Source organism: Bactrocera tryoni, chromosome 1 (genome assembly GCF_016617805.1).
Source record: "Bactrocera tryoni isolate S06 chromosome 1, CSIRO_BtryS06_freeze2, whole genome shotgun sequence".
Lineage (NCBI taxonomy): Eukaryota > Metazoa > Arthropoda > Insecta > Diptera > Tephritidae > Bactrocera > Bactrocera tryoni.
The window spans coordinates 14880031-14899986 of NC_052499.1; the positions used below are offsets into that span (position 1 = coordinate 14880031).

At 33.0% G+C, this 19956-nt stretch overlaps 1 protein-coding gene across 7 annotated transcripts in view; it reads right to left on the reverse strand.

Annotated features, from left to right (window-relative positions):
• The window catches only part of LOC120772139 (uncharacterized protein ZK1073.1), a 62418-nt gene that overhangs the window by 38294 nt on the left and 4168 nt on the right, over positions 1 to 19956 (reverse strand). For 4 of the 7 annotated variants that reach the window (XM_040100562.1, XM_040100587.1, XM_040100580.1 and 1 more), the window contains exon 2: positions 17076 to 17244. In XM_040100562.1, coding sequence (XP_039956496.1) covers positions 17076 to 17237 — 162 coding nt within the window. In that variant the 5' untranslated portion in view covers positions 17238 to 17244. The remainder of the gene's footprint in view (positions 1 to 17075; positions 17245 to 19956) is intronic. The other 3 variants (XM_040100612.1, XM_040100603.1, XM_040100595.1) reach the window with 1 other exon arrangement.

Genomic DNA, 19956 nt, shown 5'->3' on the forward strand with positions numbered 1-19956 from the left:
GCCTATCCTGACTTCAACAACTAAACATATATGTATGTACACTATTCGACTCAGCTTTGTTATGGAGAGACTGCAATATTGTGTTGTCTGAGGTTAGGGTTCGCCTGGATTTACAAAGAAATCTAGCTTTACGCATTTTCGATTAAAATAATGGTAAAATTAATATGCTGTAAAATAATACAATGCAATTATCCAACTGTAGTAAAAAAATGTTATTAATTGACTACAATTGCCTTAAAGCACGATCTGTTTCGTGCAATAGAAAGCGGTGATTTAAATGTTACGTATACGCCGTGTAGGACAATTAAAGATTTTGTGAAAGCTTTTATTAAATTGGTATTAAGTACTTCTTAAGGAGTACTTGGTGTTTGGGTAACATAATTGAAAAATAAAAAATAAAATTATTTTTTTTATTTAAATTTAAAATAATAAGATTAATTTAATTTTTTTTGTAACTTTTTTGCTACTTGTCTGCAGTCTGCTCTTATATAATTTTAAAACGTAATTATCCAAAGGAATACTGTTTTTTAATTATATTTTATTTATTTATTATACATATTAAATTTTTTTGTGAAATTTTTTTCAAAATTTCATTTCAAGTATAAAATTTTATATTTTATATGATATAATTTTTTAACGCGTTTCCATCAGTTTAGAAATCTTTAGCTGCGCCCTTTGCCTAACTTCTTTTACCACTTTCACCTGCAAACGATAAGCACAGATATATCATATTGTGGTTCAAGCCATTGTACCCAAACACACTTGTAATTGTAAGCTTTTGTTGTTATTCTAGTCACACACACATATACATAAATATTATTATTTTTTCTTTTATTGGAAAAATAGCAACTATTGTTGGCTGTCATTGACCAAGCACAACACATTGTGAACTTGCCCTTCGTCCTTGTGCGTGGGCTTTTTCTTTCTTTTTTATGTGGTTTCATATTATGTTTTCATTTGTTTATTTTCTTGTTCTTTTCATATTTGTTTTGCTTATTTTCGATTAGGTTGCCTTTCATCATTGCATTGAAATGCAGAAATGAGAAAACAATGTAAAAATCACTTTATTTTTGTTCACTTCCCGCTGCGTGCTTAAGTGGTCTCACACACACTCAATTTTCACCAACAAACTGAAAGTAGATACCTACTTGTATATAAATGGTTGTTTCACTTAAGTATTTATTGTTGTTTTCATTATAATGCCGGTTTCATTGTCATGTACGGTAGTAATTATAGGATAGTGTTTAATGAGTTCCACCCAACACTTTACTTACAGTTACGCTTACAGATATATATATTGAGGAAAGGCTTTGTTGGGTTTTCTAATAGAGTCGCTACAAAAGTAGACTGATAGTTACAGCAAACGACGTCATATATTTTTCCTTTCTTTTGACATTTCTCTTCAGTAATGCTTGCCATTTCATCATGATTATCAGATACACGATCCAACAACGAGACGAAATTATTAAAATTGACTACCAAAATTCGGAGTCAGTGAATTAGGCTGAGCAACAACTTGATATAGTCCGGATTTTCGACGAAAATTCATCTTCAGCGATGATGAATTACGGTTTGGTGTGGTTTATGGGCCGGCGGCGTCATTAGGCCGTACTTCTTCCGTGGTGATCAAGACCGGCACGTCACTGTGAATGGGAATCGCTACCGCTCAATGATAACCGAATATTTTTGACCCGAATTGAATAATATGGACTTGGACAGTATGTGCTTTCAATAGAACGGCGCCACAAGCCACACTGCGTATGTCACAATCGATTTATTAAAAACAAAGTTTGGTGAACGTGTTATCTTACGAAATGGCCGCCTCGATCGAGCGATTTGATGCCGTTAGACACAGGAAATAGGTGTGTCAAATCTATGGTCTGTACTAACGAGCCAGCGACGATTGATGAAATTCATACGAATATCGAACGTGAAATTGCAGTAGTATCGGTCGATTTATTCTTGAAAACCGTCGAAAATTGGGTTCAGTCTGGACTTCTGCAAGCGTGTCCATGGTGCCATACAAAAGAAATCGAAGGCCATACATAATGACATTGAATGTACTTTCACTGGAATAAAGAATTTCATTAATATCCCAAACCGTTTTATAGAAAGCAAAGCGCTTTATAGAAAAACCCGTTATAAAGCTAGTAAAAAAACTACTAAGCAATTTAAGTTTCCCGTTTTTTATGGAGAAAACTGATTGAAAATTGATCAATCAGATACGCATGTACTTTTTACATACAGGTGCGCTTTGAATTCGCATCATAAAACTGTTGCGCAAAACAATCTCAACTACTTCTCATGTATTGTTTATATGTACGTGTGTATGTGTATTATATTACGCTAATACAAAAATAAAAATCGTTCACCGCTTTAGAAAAACCATTCTAGTTCTTATATATTTACAGCACTGATTCGAAATTCTGCTATTTTAATCCAGGTAATTAGAAAATTTAAAATGCAGAGCAGACTTTAAAAGAGCGTAGCATAGTTTCAAGCTGTCAAACATTTTCTAGACTTTCTAGGTAATTGTAACACATTACACTAAAATAATTTTTTATATTGTATGTATTTTCATTTGACAATTATCATGAAAAAGGTAAAACGACCGTGCTCTCGATTGAAAACCATTTTGAATGAATCTTGTTAATTTTTGCAGTCTGTGCTGTTTTGCTTGAACGTATGTTTTGGTTTATATATATATATATATATGTACATACGCGGTCTATTGCGAATTTTATATTGCTCATTTTCTTTCGATTGGTTTGTTGAGTTATGTTGGTAATATCATTTGACATTATAACGTCAGATTTTGAAGATGTTGAACTTTTGCCAGTATTTGCGAACGACCTTTGGTTTGTCTGCTTTTTGCAAAGGCTCTTAACTGGGGACGAATCTTGGGTGGAAACCAAAGATCAATCATCCAAGACCAAACAAACGCGTTAAGTTAGGTGTGAATGTGAAGGTTTTGTTAACAGTCTTCCTCGATTGCAGTGGCGTCGTGCATCATGAGTTCGTGCTAAATGTCATACCGTCAATAGAGGATATTGCCTGCAAGTTAACCGCAATTTGCGCTAAGCAATCCGCTAGGAACGACTGAATTTGTGAAAGGGAAAAATTTTATATTTGATCATTGTATTTGACCCTGCTCATGCATCGTTGCTTGAGAGCGAATATTTGAGCCAAAATAATTGCACCGGAGCCACCGTATTCCCCAGACTTGGCACCCTGTGTCTGTTTTTGGTTACAAAACTGAAGAGGTTCATGAAAGGACGACGCTACCCACTAATGAAGTAGGAGCTAAACAAGATCACAAAAAATTATATGAGCATAAGCAAAGAAAAAGGTGTAGCAATAAATTTGATTGCTTAAGACGAACTAACTTCAGGGAGGCGTAGTAAAAAAGCAAAAGGAACAATTAGGAGACTTGTAAGAATAGCAAAGGCATAAAAACAAATTATTAGTATATATGTACATTTGTATGAGTGGGGAATTTTAAGTAACACTTACTATATAAATATATGTGTTTATGAAATTTATGAGCAACATTTACTATAAAAATGTGAATATTATGTATATATACTCGTAACAATAATACAGAATATAATGTATAATTTTGATTAAATTTCAAAATGATTAGATTTAATATAAGAAACTTGTAAGAAACATTTGCCGCTTCTCAAAATAAAATTTTTTTAATATTCAAAAATCTAACTACGCATGCTTCTTCAATAGTTAGGCAGTGCGTATGAGTAATTTTTTTAAAAAACATCTAGGTACGACTATAAATGTTAAAAGTCGGCTGTAAATTAAAGGTAAATGCATAAAAAATTTTATTCAACAACGAAAATGCCTTAAAATGGTCTTAAAATTTAAACTACTCGTTAGCCTTTCTAAAAAGCTTTCTAAAATACAAAAATTAAATTATGTTGAACTCAAATCCCCACTCAATTACTAATAATTAATACATTAACGCAATTTGTGTAAGCTCACAGGTATCATAATATAGTTGTATATACAAAACATAGAAGCCGCCAAAATAACTCTCGTAAAGCTTTTTGAAAGCTCATCCATATGGCTTGTAATGCGCAAAATCTTTACTCACACAAGTCATAATGCGTACATATTTATTTGTGTATGTATTTGTGAATGTGTGTGAGAATAATAAAAGCTCTCCTAAACTAGCATGAATACCAGCGACTGCCATGCCCCCAAAATGCGCCGCTAACGCACATACCAGCAACTCAGCTTTTCGTTTGCTTTTCTTATTGTTATTGTATGGTTTTGCTGACGTCGTCGATGTCTTACTTTATTACGCTTTTACTTTATCGCTCATTTATTTTGCTCGTTATATTCGCGTGCTTTCCGCACAAATTTTCGTGCAAAAGGCGTATAAACTCTGCTGCGTAATTGTGTTAGTATGTATATGGAATTGGCATATATGTATGTAGATACAGATGTGTATCTTTTCATTAACTCTTATTTATCTCAGTTGGATCGTTTGAAATACATATATATTATATGGGCGTGTGAATATGTTATTAAAATGCATATATTGGATAGCGAATACACAGATGCTCTTTAGACATTTGTATAAGCATACTGATTGACATACATATGTATGTTGTACATGTGTATATCTATTTAGAAGAGATTGGTATGAAATATAATTTACATTGGAACCTGTTTTGTATGTAGAATTAAAAAGGTTTATGATTTTATCAAGTTTCATTGTATTTTTGGGAGGAAAATTTAAAGTACTTTATTTATGCAAGCGTTATAAGAGTTATTGCAGAAGTAGGACCTGTCAATTATGTTCCCATATATGTATGTCCATTGTATATACACAAATACACATCCCATGTTTTGCTTATTAATGAGAGATATTAACTATCATTTCTAGAAAGTCTCGAGCACTCATATATAATTTCCTTTAAGAGATCGTCTCAGTGTGAAATTTTCAAAAAATCGATTTTTGTTGTTGCATTATCGGAAGGTATAGACTATATTAAACATACTCTTAAATTTTGAAATCGAAATTCAAATTATTACGGTCGCTACAGCGTTTCTTGTAGAAAGGGAATAGGGTGGGGAACACTGCAACTCCAATCTTTAAACGCGTTTTTCTCAGAGTGGTGTTTTTCAAAACGGTTTCCACCTTAAAAGGAAGAGTTTTGAAGCTATCTAGTTCCAATTTGGAGAGAAGAGAGTGAAGAAAATATAGCAGTCTTGGCTGAGGGTGTACACACAAACCGAAGAGAGTCGATTTGACGCCATTCGGATCAACTCAGACTGACGTTTGGAACGACTTGGCGCATTTTACGTCGATATCTTTATTTGAAAGCGTACAAAATACAGCTTGTGCAAAAACTGAAGTTGCTCGAACCTCCCAATCGACATCGCTTCGCTGTGGGTTCTGAAAAGTTTCAAGAATTTCCAACATATTCGAGCCAAATTTTGTTCAGTGATTATGCCCAGTTCTGGCTCAATAGATATGTAAACAAGCAAAATTGCCGTATTTTGGCCGAAGAGCAACCTGAATAAATTTAAGAGCTGCCATTTCATCCAAAAAAAAAAAACGGTTTGGTGTGGTTTGTGGACCGATGGACCAGGTCCATATTTTTTGAAAAATGATGGCCTTTATCGCGCCATGATAACCGACTATTTGATGCCTGAAATTGAAGCTCGTGATCTCGTCGACATTTGGTTTCTACTTTCCACACATCGCATAAATAAATGGATTTATTATGAGAACACTTCGGTGAGCAGATAATTTCGTTTGGTCACCAAGATCGTGTGATATCACACCGTTAGAATTTTCCTGTGGAGATATGTAAAGTCTAAGGTCTATGCGGATAATCCCGCTTCGATTTGGGCCTTGTAGCAAAACATCACGCATGTCATTCGCCAGTTACCAGTCGAAATGCTTGAACGAATCATCGAAAATTGGACTCAACGGATGAACCATCTGAGACGTAGCCACGGCCAACATTTGAATGAGATAATCTTCAAAAAATAAATGCCAAAGAATGTTCTTTCGAATGATAATAAACACATTACACTAAATTTAAAGTTTTTGTGTTTTTCTTTAAAAAATCGAAATAGTTCACCCTTAATTTACATACATATAACTCCATCATAACCCCCTCTATTATACTAAGAATACCATGTACCAGACGGAAATAGCAATCTGGCTATGCTAGATGAAGTACGAGTTGGAAATGAAGCAATTAGTTCTATTTGGTAATAGTAATTGAATTCCACCCAAATTAGATCTATATACATATATGTACATACTACATATTTGTAATTACGTACACACACAAATATTAACCATAACTATGCGCTTACGTCAGTATTGAAGCGCTGATCGCTGACCGGTGGTTCAATTAATTGTACGTCACCATAAGTTTATGTGCTCGTTGCTACATATAAATAGACATATGAACTTACATTCAAAAATACATACATACATACATATACATAAATATAAAAATACTCGTACATGCATATATATTTATATATTTTATGTATATACATACATACATATTTATTACATTTTAATTGAGCGATGTTCTACTCACGGGTACTAGTTCAAAATAATTAAAAATGTGAGGCATAACAGCCATTGAAGATAAGAAAACATACAACCATACATATACATATATACATACATTAGTATATATGTATGAACATATGTAGATACAATTATTTGAATTACAATTAGATTTTGACAAGAATAAAAAAAACGCTTAAATTAATTAAGTGTAGAAGCTTGCTCTTAGATTAAAGTGATAAAAAAGTTGGGTGAGGCGTTTCTTTCTTTTACGTAATCTTCTACAAGCATTGTTCTACTTTTTTTATACAAATATATAATGTATAGTATATGTATATGTACATATATAGCTAAGCATCCAAGTTTTTTAATTTTTATTGTCATTAAAATGCAAATAAATATAAATTAGCTTATTATAGCTTATTTGAGATTGTTTACATTTTGTCGACAGAAATAGATTCACAACGAGACTTATCAAAACAAACCGTAAAAATAGAAAATATACACACATATGTATGTATGTAGATTTATATATATGTTTAGTAAAAACTAGGGTGGTCGAAGTTATTGCAAATTCTTCGTTAAAATTTAAACCTGAGCCGATTGTAATATTATTTTCTTGGTTAATTTGTAAAAAAGGTTGCCAACGGTTTGTAAATTAAAAAAGAAAAATAATAATAAAATGAAGAAACACTGATGCATTTTTTGAAGACGATTGGAACCTGTCTACTTTTTTTAATTTACAAAATTTATAAGAAAAACAAGTTAAAACAAGTAAGAAAGTTCAGGTACAACCGAACACTTTATACTCATGTAACTTACAAGAATCAAAGCCTGGGAAATACTTTATGGTGTAAAACGTCAACCTTGGAACCGGAATCTAAACAATTTTATACATACATATATACTTATACTATACATATAACTCATACGCTGACCGACATATTCACCATAAGATTTGTAAAAAAATTGAAATGATTATGCGTAGTATATGGGAGTTGGTGTGGTATCAACCCGTGGCTCTTTTCATGCCACATACTAAAAAATGTTCACAGGGTTTCATTAATGTACCTTACATACTCATGTACAATCACCAATCACATTGAGTAAAATCAGCCGGACGCTCGAAAATCCGGATATTAGTTATATGTGGGCTAGGTCAAGTTTTCACCCAATTGTGCCTTTTTAGGCACAAAGGTATAGTGTTTTGAGCAAAACATGTTCTTTAATTGTCATTGAGATAACTCAAATATTGGCCAATATATGTATGCAGCATAAAGCCACCCGAAAGTTCGAAATTTCTTTACATTAGGTATATGTGGGATCAGAGAAGTACTGACCCGTTTCAACCCATTTTAGATACACAGAGATACTACTGCCAGAAAAGTATTCTCTCCGAATTTCAATTGTATATTCCATACATTGATCAATATTTTCGGTCAAAAGTCGACAATAAATACTGGAGAAAAATTTTTGGTCAAAAGTTGGCATACTCTAAAGGCATTATTCGGGCAAATTCTTTCCCGTTATATTAATTACTTCTTGACTTGTACACTGAAAAGTGAAAGCATCTAATGGAATTTAAAATTGTGTTATAAGGGAAGTAAGAATGGTTTTAGTCCGATTTCTCCCACTTTTGCACTGTGACATAGAAATATGAAAAAATTCCACATACTAAATTTAGTCGAAATCGCTCATTCGTTTTCCGAGATATGTGATTTCACCGAAAAGTGGGCGGTGCCACGTCCGTCGTGCAATTTTTTCCCCGGCTCCCGTAAAGCCACCTCATACCATCTCGCAGGTAAATTTTACCCGCTCTGACGTATTTAGTTATTAGGGGTATTCAGGCCGAAGCCTGTTAATTTGGTAATTCGTGAGTTGATACTTCGTTAAAAGGCTTAACTGTGAACATACTTTTTGTTATACCTCTGTAGTATGATAAATTTTATTCCGAAACAGCTGATTCAATTTTATTAAAGAGTAAAAATGCCTCAACAAAGAGCAAAATCAAAAATTATCAGTCATTTACTAATTGAAAATTATGTGGAGTAGATCAAATTTATTACTGGTAAGTACTTTAAATTGATGTACAGAGGAGTAGGAGAACAGCTGATGTGATATTACCGAGTAACGAAACAATTATCAAGCTTGCCCGATGGATAGTTCGTTACTCGGTAGAACGATAGTCTGTTAATTTTACAAAAACAAAATACATGTAAATACTACCGAATAACAACTAACGAATTAACAAGGCTGGTCTGAATACCCCTATTAATTTTTTGCGCTTTTAGTAGTTTTTAAAGGTACCGTTATATGTGGAATGAGCGGGGCTATTCCCCGATTTCATCTATTTTCACACTGTCGGTAGAAATTCTTATAAAATTTGTACTCAGCAAGTTGGGTTGTTATAGCTTAAGTGGTGTAGGAGATATGTACATTAAACTTGTTAGAGTGTGGTGCCACACCCACTTCTTGAAAATTGTTTGTGGTCTGATAAGAAACCCGCATACCAAGTTTCATCAAGCTATCGCAATTTTTACTCAAGTTACAGCTTGCACGGACCGTCACACGGACGGACAGACAGACAGTCACCCAGATTTCAGCTATAACCCAATATCTATATCTATCTCGTTTTAGATTTTAAGATCTATCTTCTTCTTCTTCTTAATTGGCGTAAACACCGCTTACGCGATTATAGCCGAGTTAACAACAGTTAAGATCTATAGAATATTATATTTCAAATATAGTTCAAAGTTATTTTATGTCGAAAAATAGAAATTTTGAAATAACGCTAATGACAATCAGTTTGCTTGCCGAGTTAAATTTATAAGAACATTAATATAAATATTGTTTAACTCCCACCAAAACGATAATCGATTAATAGTCTTAAATACAGTTAAAATTGTTTTTCAAAGCAAATATAATAGCTAATGTAAACTGTAATTTCATTCGGTATAACCTTTAAAGCAAAGTAAGAACAAAATATTTTTGAAAAATTTTAAAATTTTTGGTTAAAAGCTTACAGCAAAACCCCAATGTGCAGTGCGATGATGAAGTGGCTGGCAAAAGATTGCAGTTTCGTCCTAACAAACAGAAAGAAAATTTTAAACAAATTTACCGATTTACAATAGAATTTCATTAGATAACAATAGCCAAGTTGGGGAACAGCAGTACAAAAGTTACAAAAACATATACATAGGTAAATATTAACATACTTACATATGTGATTAAAAATTACACAAATGAGGAAATATTTAAATGAAATATGAAGAGAACATTTAGAAGCTCTTAAGTTATCAAGCTTGTGGTATATGTTTTGCATTATTTAATTTTAGTTCAATTAGCTCAGATTGGATGCACTAAGTGAATAGCACAAGTTGGCAGTGAGATGTTATAGCAAACAAGGAAAAAGGTTAACTTCAAGCTTCACCGAAGTTATAATATCCTTCACAGGTGCATTTTAAATAACATAAAAGGCAGTAGAAAGATCTTTATCTTGATTTGGAACGAGCAGTTTGTATGGCAAATATATGCTATATTGGTCTGATCTAAACCATTTCTTCGGAGATTATATTGTTGCCTTGAAGAATAATCTATGTCAAATTTCTTGAATATACTTTGTCAAATAAAGAAGTTTTTTACTACTTACATCATTTGGAACTTTCAGTTTGTTTGACACTTATTTGCAATAGTGGTCCAATATCGGCGGTTCAGACAATTGAGGAGCTTCTAGAGGAAAAAGGAACATTTACAAAATTTCAGATCGATATCTCAAAGCTGAAGGACTTGTACATAAATGAAGTAGAGACAGATGAACGGACCGAAGGACATACGGCTAAACCGACTAAACTCATCACACTGATCATATTTTATATGCTCTCCAACGTTTCCTTCTGCGTTTGCAAGCTTCGCGGCAAACTTAATATAGCCCGTTCCGAGCAAAAATATCACACCAACCTCTGAGCTCATACATATTTTTGCAGAAAGTCATCGACCTTCAGTTTGTACTATACAAGTAGGTATACATACATACATTATTGAGGTATATAGTACATTCTAGATTTTTATTTCCAACACACCGAACCATAAATGCCCGAAAAAATATAATTACAACGCTAAGCAAAGCAATTAAAAATATATTTCACACTTTTCGCCAAATACACACATACACATAAAGACAATTATGAAGTGATTTATGGAATATTTTTATTTAGGAAACGTGATTTCCATTTTAATCGTCTGTTAATTTCACAGTTGCTTATGACTTGTGTTTGCAAACCTAAAAGCTTTGCAATAATTTAGGAAGCAGTTTTTAATTTTAAGTTTTAATGTGTTTGGACCAATCAATTATTTCCATTTGATAGTCACAATCGAGTATTTTGCTTGCAATGCAAATATAATTTTAAAATTAGTTAATGAAGTGACAGCATCATACCTGCATAGATTATAATGTAGATTAGGTTCACTAAGAGTTAGCCATTTAGTGCTTACTATAAAATCTATAATATGAAAAGAGGGATACATTTTCAATCAAATTTCTGTTAAGAAAAATACTTCGTCGCCGAGTTTCGGTGGTCGTCCATCTACAACTGAATACAAAAAACAAATTGTCGATTTGTTTTTGAGACTGTAGACTAGAGTACTAGCGAAAGGGAGAACAAAAATCAGATACTGCCATGTCGGGCAAGCACGGAAAGTACATTAAGACCCACAATGTGTATAAACAGAATTAATTTTTATAAAAGAGATAACATTGTCTTAATTCCTTTACAGTTACAATTTTAGCTGAACTTCACACTCTGTTCTTCTAATGAGTGCTAATAAAGTAGCAACCTTATTACAAATAAGGAAGCGCTAAGGTCAGCTGTAACCGAACATTTCAAACTCTTAAAACTTGCAAGTATCAAAGCAGGCGAAATACCTTTAGGTGTAGCAAACCTTTATACTACGATAAATAAAAAAAATTACCTTCACCTACACCGATGCTCTAATATCCTTCACAGGGTAAAATCTTATTGCATAGAATTACAATAACATTATGAGGTCAATGACCTTTTTGCTTACATTTGACCAAGTCCACAACCTTGGTTTATATTTGAGGGCAATGACCCTTTTGATTACATTTTGCCGAGCTCAATGAACTCTTTGTTTACATTTTATGAGGTGAGTTAGCGTTTTGTTCACATTTAGCCAAGTCCACAACCTTTGTGTACATTTAGCCAAGTCAACAACTTATTTTTACATGACCTTTTTGTTTACATATAGCCAAATCCAGAACCCTTGTTTAAATTTTGCAAAGTCAACAACCTTTGTTTATATTATATTTGGGTTCAGTGAACCTTTTGTCACTAATCCTTAATTAAATTTGCTCAGATCAATATAATTGTCATACAAACTGGCCGATCAAACACAACTACCTGTATAGAAAATACTTATCGTTTAAACTATTATTTAATATTCAAACAGGTAAAGAAGGGCTAAATTCGAGTATAGCCGACTTGTAAGGATGACTTACTTTCAGGGGTTGCAAAACTTTATATTTATATTACAAAAAGGAAGTACTGATTCGATTTTACTCATTTTTTACATACGGGTATAATATTATCAGGAATGGATTTTTTCCGAAATTCAATCTCACAAATTAACCAAAGTCCGATTTTGGCAATTTTTAGACTCGAAATGACGTACAACAAAAGCAATATTTTTGCAAAATTTTATCACGATACATTCATTGACGGTTCCTATAAAGCCCTCTCGTACCTACTATCTCGTATGTAACGTATAATTTTATTTATTGATTTATCGCGCTGAAGTAATTTTTAACCGCACCGTTATAGGGGAAGAGTGTGGCGTTATATACGATTTCATTTATTTTTACAATGTCGGTAGGAATACTTAAAGGATTTGTCCTGAGCAAATTTGGTTATTGCATCTTAAATGGCTTAGGAGATATGTTCATGTGCACTTGCACGGACAGACAGTCACTCGGAATTCAACTCGTCTCATCACCGTGATCATTTATAAATACAAAACTATATATCTAGCTCGATTAGTTTTAGGTAATACAAACAACCGTTAGGTCAACAAAAGTATTTATCACCTTAGTAACACCCTGTAGGAATCGTTGGCAGCTACTTATATAATATAGAGGTCTAATCTCAACATTTTTTCGGAGATTGTCCCGTTACTTGGAGTAATAATAGATACCAAATTTCGTGAAGGTACATACTATCTCCTCAAATAAAAAAGTATTCGTGTGCAAAATTTCTTATCCATATCTCATTAAGTGAGGAACCCGTTCGCATACATATGTATGTATATACAGACAGACGGACAGACATGGCTTACACAACTCAGCTCGCCACGCTGATCATTTATGGAGTCTCTAATATTTCCTGTTGATCGTAGCTAACTTATACTCTGTTCAGTGTATAAAAAATGATAATAAACAAAAATAAAGGCAGAAATGAATTTCAAGTAATATTTCTTTAATGCGCGTTAAAGCACAAAATCGCTTCATCAATCGGTTGTAAAGATGAAAGCCATATTTTTCGATGTGCACCCATTGCTCTGAGAACAGGCATAAGAAAATATTGCGAATTAACGAAGCAAATCAAACGATTATATACATGAGTATATATACGTAAGCATGTGCATACATATCTACATGTCATATGTAATGAATTTCACTATTGAGGCAATTATTCAAGCGCATAAGTTCAGCTTAACCGAGACGATGCAACCCACTTTCCAACAGTGAAAATACACACGTACATACATATGTATGTATGTACATATATTGTAAGCATACATATAGTATTATCATATGTAAATAGATCTGCAGTAGGCAATTAATTTAAGAGAAGCACTAAAAATACAGACGTACAATGAGAATTTTTCAATTCATACTTAATTATCTTAATCGCCCTGCACTTGACTTACAACACAGCCGAGATAAGCAACCATTATGGAGGGCAAAGGTTGGGCGGGAGCGAAATATCCAACAGATGGGCTCACGATGGTTATCAGCGCAAGGCACAGGGGCACAAATTTACATACTTTGTATGTATGTATGTATGTTAAGCAAGCCATAAATTGTATGAGTACATATATGTAGATCAGTAAACAAAAACAAACTAATCACTGAGTAGATATGCTTGTGCATACAACCATACATCTCAATATTTATTTCTTTGCAGACTAAACTCGTACATCTTCATATTACGGTCTATGAAGTATTTACGTTCAATTTCGATTAATTAAACTTGTTACATATGTATATACATATGTATGTGTGTGTGTACATATTTATAAAGTAAGTACATATGCACTCGCATATCCATTTACGCGCCTACACAAACTCTCACACCCATCGACTTAATGAATTAAGTATGGCATCGATACAAAGTATTAGAACACGGTGTTAGCTGGATAAGGCAATCCATTTTTATACCCTCAACAGGGTATATTAACTTTGCCACGAAGTTTGTAACACCCAGAAGGAAGCGTCGGAGACCCTATAAAGTATAAATGATCAGTATGTTGAGCTGAGTCGGTTTAGTCATGTCCGTCTGTCTGTCTGTCTGTCCGTCTGTATATCCACGAACTAGTCCCTCAGTTTTTAAGATACCGTTTTGAAATTTTGCAAACGTCATTTTGTCTTCGAGAAGCTGCTCATTTGTCGGAACTGCCGATAACGGACCACTATAACATATAGCTGCCATACAAACTGAACACGAAATTACTAAAAGAAATGCAACTGTGAAGCTACAATGCAGCCGAAGTTAACGGTTTTTCTCGATTTAAGGGGTTACATGAGTTTCTTCTGGTGTAAAACAGCCTTTTTTCAAAATGTTTTTTCTCATATAAAAAATTAAATATTATATTAGAATTTTTTATTGTTACAAACATTAACACAGAAATTCTGAAAATTAAAAAAAATATATTTTAAACTCGGCCATTGCGACGCCATTTCCGGTGACCTCTCCGAAAAAATATGCACCCACGTTGCTCAGATAACTCCTTACAGGATCATGAACGAATCAGAACGAAGGAAGAAAAACTGAAAATTTCATTTTTACAAAAAAATGAGAATTTCAATGAAAATTTCGCGACATTTTTCTTCAAATAGTTGTAATCGAATAAAATCCTTTAATTACTCGGTTCAACTTGAAAATTTAAGACAACATTCTACGGGTGATGTAGAATTTAATAAGACAATAAAAAATTCGATTTTTGTGACACGTAAGCCCATGTAATCCCTTAAAGTAATTTATTTGATAGTACGAATGTCACTCCGAAATAAATTTCTCGAGGTTCTCATTTTTTGAATTCTCTCAGCCCAAATCGCTTACTACCGTGACACTTTCTCTTAACAGATAAATACCAAAAACAATCTGGCATATAAATCTGTGATTTCTCTTCTTGGAAGAGAGATGTCAATGTGGAATCTTTTCTTCAAGATCGTTTTACTCTATCGATTTGGCTTCAAAATTTCATTTAAAACTAATTTTATAAATTTTTCATTAATTCCTTGCTGAATCATTTACAAAATCTTTGCTTATAAACACTACAGCTTAACTCCCCTACAAAAAAAAAAAAAAAAATTCGATCCTTGTTTTTAACTTTTGCTTGAACTATTTGACTGATTTGTTGAGGTACTTGGCTTTCCGAGTAGATGGTTGCCTCTCTGAACTCTCTCTTTGCTGCATACAAATACAATTGAATGCAGTCGTCTTATAGTTGAAGTTTGTAGCCGTGAACCTCAAAAGTCCACTGACTTATCAAGTGCTGTTTGCACTTTCATTTCAAAGCAAACAATTTATCAGCAATGTCAATAACTACCATAAATGCATATACTATTTGCGCTTCTATATACTTATTCTATATATATGTACATACATACATAAGCCTCTGTATAAGCACGCTGCAGGTCCAAAGTCAATTGCTTAATTCTTTCTTCTGTTTAAGTCATTTGCATTAATTTTCTAAGCCATTGTGATTTGAATAATTGATTAGACTCTCAATTCAATAAAAATCATATTCAAACGTTTGAGTGGACCTAATTATCCCTGGCTTTTGAATGGAGGCGTAGTTATGTACTTTCCCTACTTAGGCAGCCCAGTAGGCTGTTGTTGTTATTATGAATGTACGTAAAAAAATTTGCATGGAATAAGTACATATCGTTACCTAAAATGCAAAATGACGTAACATCACTTTTCATAAGTTTCAGGCGAAAGAAAAATGATATAAGAGAAACAATTCTAATTGAAAAAAAATTGAGTTTTGGTTATAAAATGGTTATATATTGGTTATATCTGAGAGCGACAGCTGAAAATTTTGAAATGATATTATAAACTTTATATTTTCCTAATATAAAGGCATTTATTCAAGCGACAAATGTCACCAGTCATTGAGTTTGGGGAGCTCAACTGGTAGTAGCAAAAGCTACAAAGTCACACCAAATACTATAACCTGGTACCACGGGGAGCAGTTAGCCCTTAGAGGTAACTCCAATCTGCTTATTGGGTTTGGCCCTTTGTGAAGATTCGTGTTGGCTGTGGTTGAAATTTAAACGCAGACAGGGTTGAAAAATTCAATCCAATGTGGAGTCGCATTGTGGCCAGGTGCCGGACCCAAAGTACGGCAGAGGTTTTAGATCGGGCTCGCACCCGACCAAGACGGCTAAGGTGTCCCTATCCACCTGAACCAATTGGAACCAAAATATACGTTCAAAATGCATTTATAATTTAGGGCGTTGATCAACGCATTGTAATGATCTATGTGCTACTAGAAATCACCGTGAGGTAAGGCTGTCGTCGGCAGGTACTCACGTAAACCACAAAAATTGTTGTCACCATGCCGTATCAACAGATTGCCAGAAATTTTCTTAAAATATGCTTTGTAAATACAAAAGGCTTCCGAGAAGCGTTTTTTTCATGCTGGCTGCTCAGCAATTATTTTCATTCAAACAAAATGACAAAATTAAAAATCACGTGAGATTATTTACATACGATTAGAGGTCTAAAACAAATGTCTGCTTGTGAAATTACGCCAAAATTGAAATAAGCAATTAAAAACTAAAATAAAGAATATATGAAATAAAAACAAAAATAAAAATAAAAATAATAATTGAGATACTCACTACATAAACTAAAACGAAAATCTTGCATTTTACATATTATATCTACCAGTCTATATACAAGTACATATACATATATGGATGCATATAATAAAATGTAAATTTCCGGCAAGAAGCCAAAATAACCGGTGAGCAAATGATGTGAGATATACATAAGTACGAGTATAGTATATTGATATGTATTTCTACGCACTAGCTGTAAGCATTTCAAACACATTTTGCATAACTAAACGCTCTCAAATTAGGACTTGGTTGCCAGTAATACATTGTATTCACTCTGCAGGGATTGCATATCTAAGCATCAATATCGGATAGGTTGGATAATAGAAACATTTTAAAATATACAGAAAAATCTCACGCTTGGTCATTTGATACCTCGTATATTTGATTCAATACTCTCACCCGCTCCACCAAACTCTCAGCGCGACGCGCAAAACTCGCACGCCGCTGTTCGGCTGTTGTTGGTGTTGTGCCACGATTTATCACCGAAATAGGGATTGGTTGTGGTGGTTGTGGCGGTAGTGATGATTGGGACATTGCAGGGCTGTAAAGAAAAAATAGAATATTTTATGATTTTATCAAATATAATTAGTATAGTGTATAATAGAGTGATCCAAAAAAAATTTTTTTTTTTTCGTTTCGTACTTGGAAACATAGGTTCTTAGACACCTCTAAGAAAGCCTCTCCAAACATGAGTTTTTAATTGTAACGGGAAGGTCCTCCTACATACAGTTTTCTATTTTTTCTTATTATCAGATTGAAAAATTTATATCTCGCTTCCAACTACTTGAAAAAATATCTTGTTCCTTGGATTTTGTAGGAAATTGAATACTCTACAAAAAAGGTATATTATGCTTTTTTCGTAAACCCAACCGTTTAAAAGATATTAACGGTTGAAGTTTGATTATTTTTGGAAAAATTTTTATTTCTTAGGAATTTATAACTCAATGAAAAAAATCATTATGAATAAGGTTTTTGGAGAGGCTTTCTTAGAGGTGTCTAGGAACCTATTTTTCAGAGTACGAAAGGAAAAAAAATTGTTTTTGTTGAATCAATACACTGATAATTTTTTTTTTCCACAAATTTAAATTTTATCTTAATTTGGTTTTTCAAACATATTTGAGTACATTTACTGCTTGAGATATAAATTTTTAAATAGTTCAAAAAAAATAAAGCATCTATGTACATACTTATGTATGTATGTATGTATATTACATTTGAAATTAGGTTTGTAATTTGTCCACCTATATTAAGAATATAATTTTTGGTTGTAAACTACTGTCTAAAGAAAGTTACGAAAATATTACTAAACTAGATTAATAGAGACACTAAATTTATTGTGAATAAATTTTCAACAATATTTCCGCAAATTTCGAAGTTTTCTCAAGTGGGTATATTTCTTTAACCAAGGAGACCATAATTATAATTAGATTTTATAATCTAAAGTAGATTTTCAGTTTAAAAAAATCAGCCACCAGAAGTCACTAAGAAATAAACGAAATTAAGTACCCTTTATAAGCTTCAATACAGTCAAGACATACTTATATATACTTACATACAACTGTTGACAGCTAATTAGAAACGCTATGTACATAGTTTGAAGTAAATGATGTTAATTTCCAATAAATCACTCATTTTTACTGTTTTTTCACTCATTTTACTAAAACTTATGGTTAACTTAAACTCTAATAGTAAAAATTTTAATTAAAAATATTTTTTTTTTGAAGATTTTGACAAAAATGTGTTGAATCAACGATTTGCGTGCGACAGCTAATTAGAAACGAAAATATTTTATAAGCAAAAAATACTGTTATTAAAAAAAATTGCTGGCTTTCAGGTAGTATTTTGTTCTTAACTCTTTTACTTTACTCCTGCTTCCCATATATTGCGAATTGACGTTATAAGACTTTGACAGCGCACCACTAGTGTTGCTTGCCATGTCGTCCTAATTTCATCTAAAGAACATCCATATTTGTGATATTTTTGGTACCTACAGCATTTTAGGCATCAACCAAGATGTGTTCTCTTCAGGCCACTCCAAAACATTAATGGAATTTTCAACAAAACACTTTTGTGTCAACTTTGACGTATGCTTTGGATTGTTATTTTGTTGGAATTTCTATATAACAGGCAAATTCCTCCTCATAGACTAAGGAGAATGACATTTTTTAGAATGTCGACGTATTTCTCCTTTTTTAAAATTGCGTCAAACGTATGGAGCGGACCTACACCAAAAAAAAAAAAATTCCCACACCATGATTGTTCCTCCACCATGCTTCACTACGCGTGAAACATAGCGAGAATCAAATTCTTGATAGATTGCTTGGCGAACATAACTTCGACCATCAGGTTCTATGCGATTAACTTTGGTTCCATCGCTCCAAACAACATACTGCCATTGATTTGTTGCCCAAGATCAATAAGAGTTGGAAAAGTCTACGCGTTGTTTACTTTGAATTTTAGTCAGAAGTGGTTTCCTGCGTGCTGCTCTACCGTGAAGTTCAAATTCGACCAAACGCCGGGAAACTGTTTTCTTGGATATTTGGACAATATATTCATCTTCAGTTTTATATAGAATGTCAGTGGAGCTCTTTTTCTGTCTCTTCGAGCGTTGGTAATAATTCAGCAGTCTATTTCTCTTGAAGTTTTTTTCTTTCCGTGTAACATTGAAAATTCTGTATATGCTTAAGGACATTGAAAACAATTTTTTTGACCTGATTCAACATTTTTTGTACGTCTTTCCAGACTGACGAAGGTCAAAAATGTAAGCAAGTAGGGCAGGTGTACAGCATTTTAATTTCCTTTAAACCACAACTTTGAAACATATCCTTATCAGAAATCAATAATATTATCAATAAAAATTAGCACCAGAAGAAATTTTAATTGTTTAAACAACGGTTTCTAATTAGCTGTCGCACTTAATTCACCTTCTATATCGTAACGCATTTACCGTTTGGGAAAAAATTGACAGAACTTCAACAGTGCAACTACAAAACTGAGCGAATTTCGTAGTACATAGAGTAACACAAACAATTTAAGGTTTTTTGGAATATAAATAACGGTATACCAAAACATTTAATCATTATACTCATCAGCACTTTACAAAAAGAGAGCATTTCTAATTAGCTGTCAAAAGCTGTATGTACATAGGAAAGTGAAAATAATCACAGAATCGTTTACGTATAGCAATGGGTGAACGATTTTTATAAAATGTTCCCACAATATTGAGTAGTGTAAGCTCTTACTGTTATCAAGA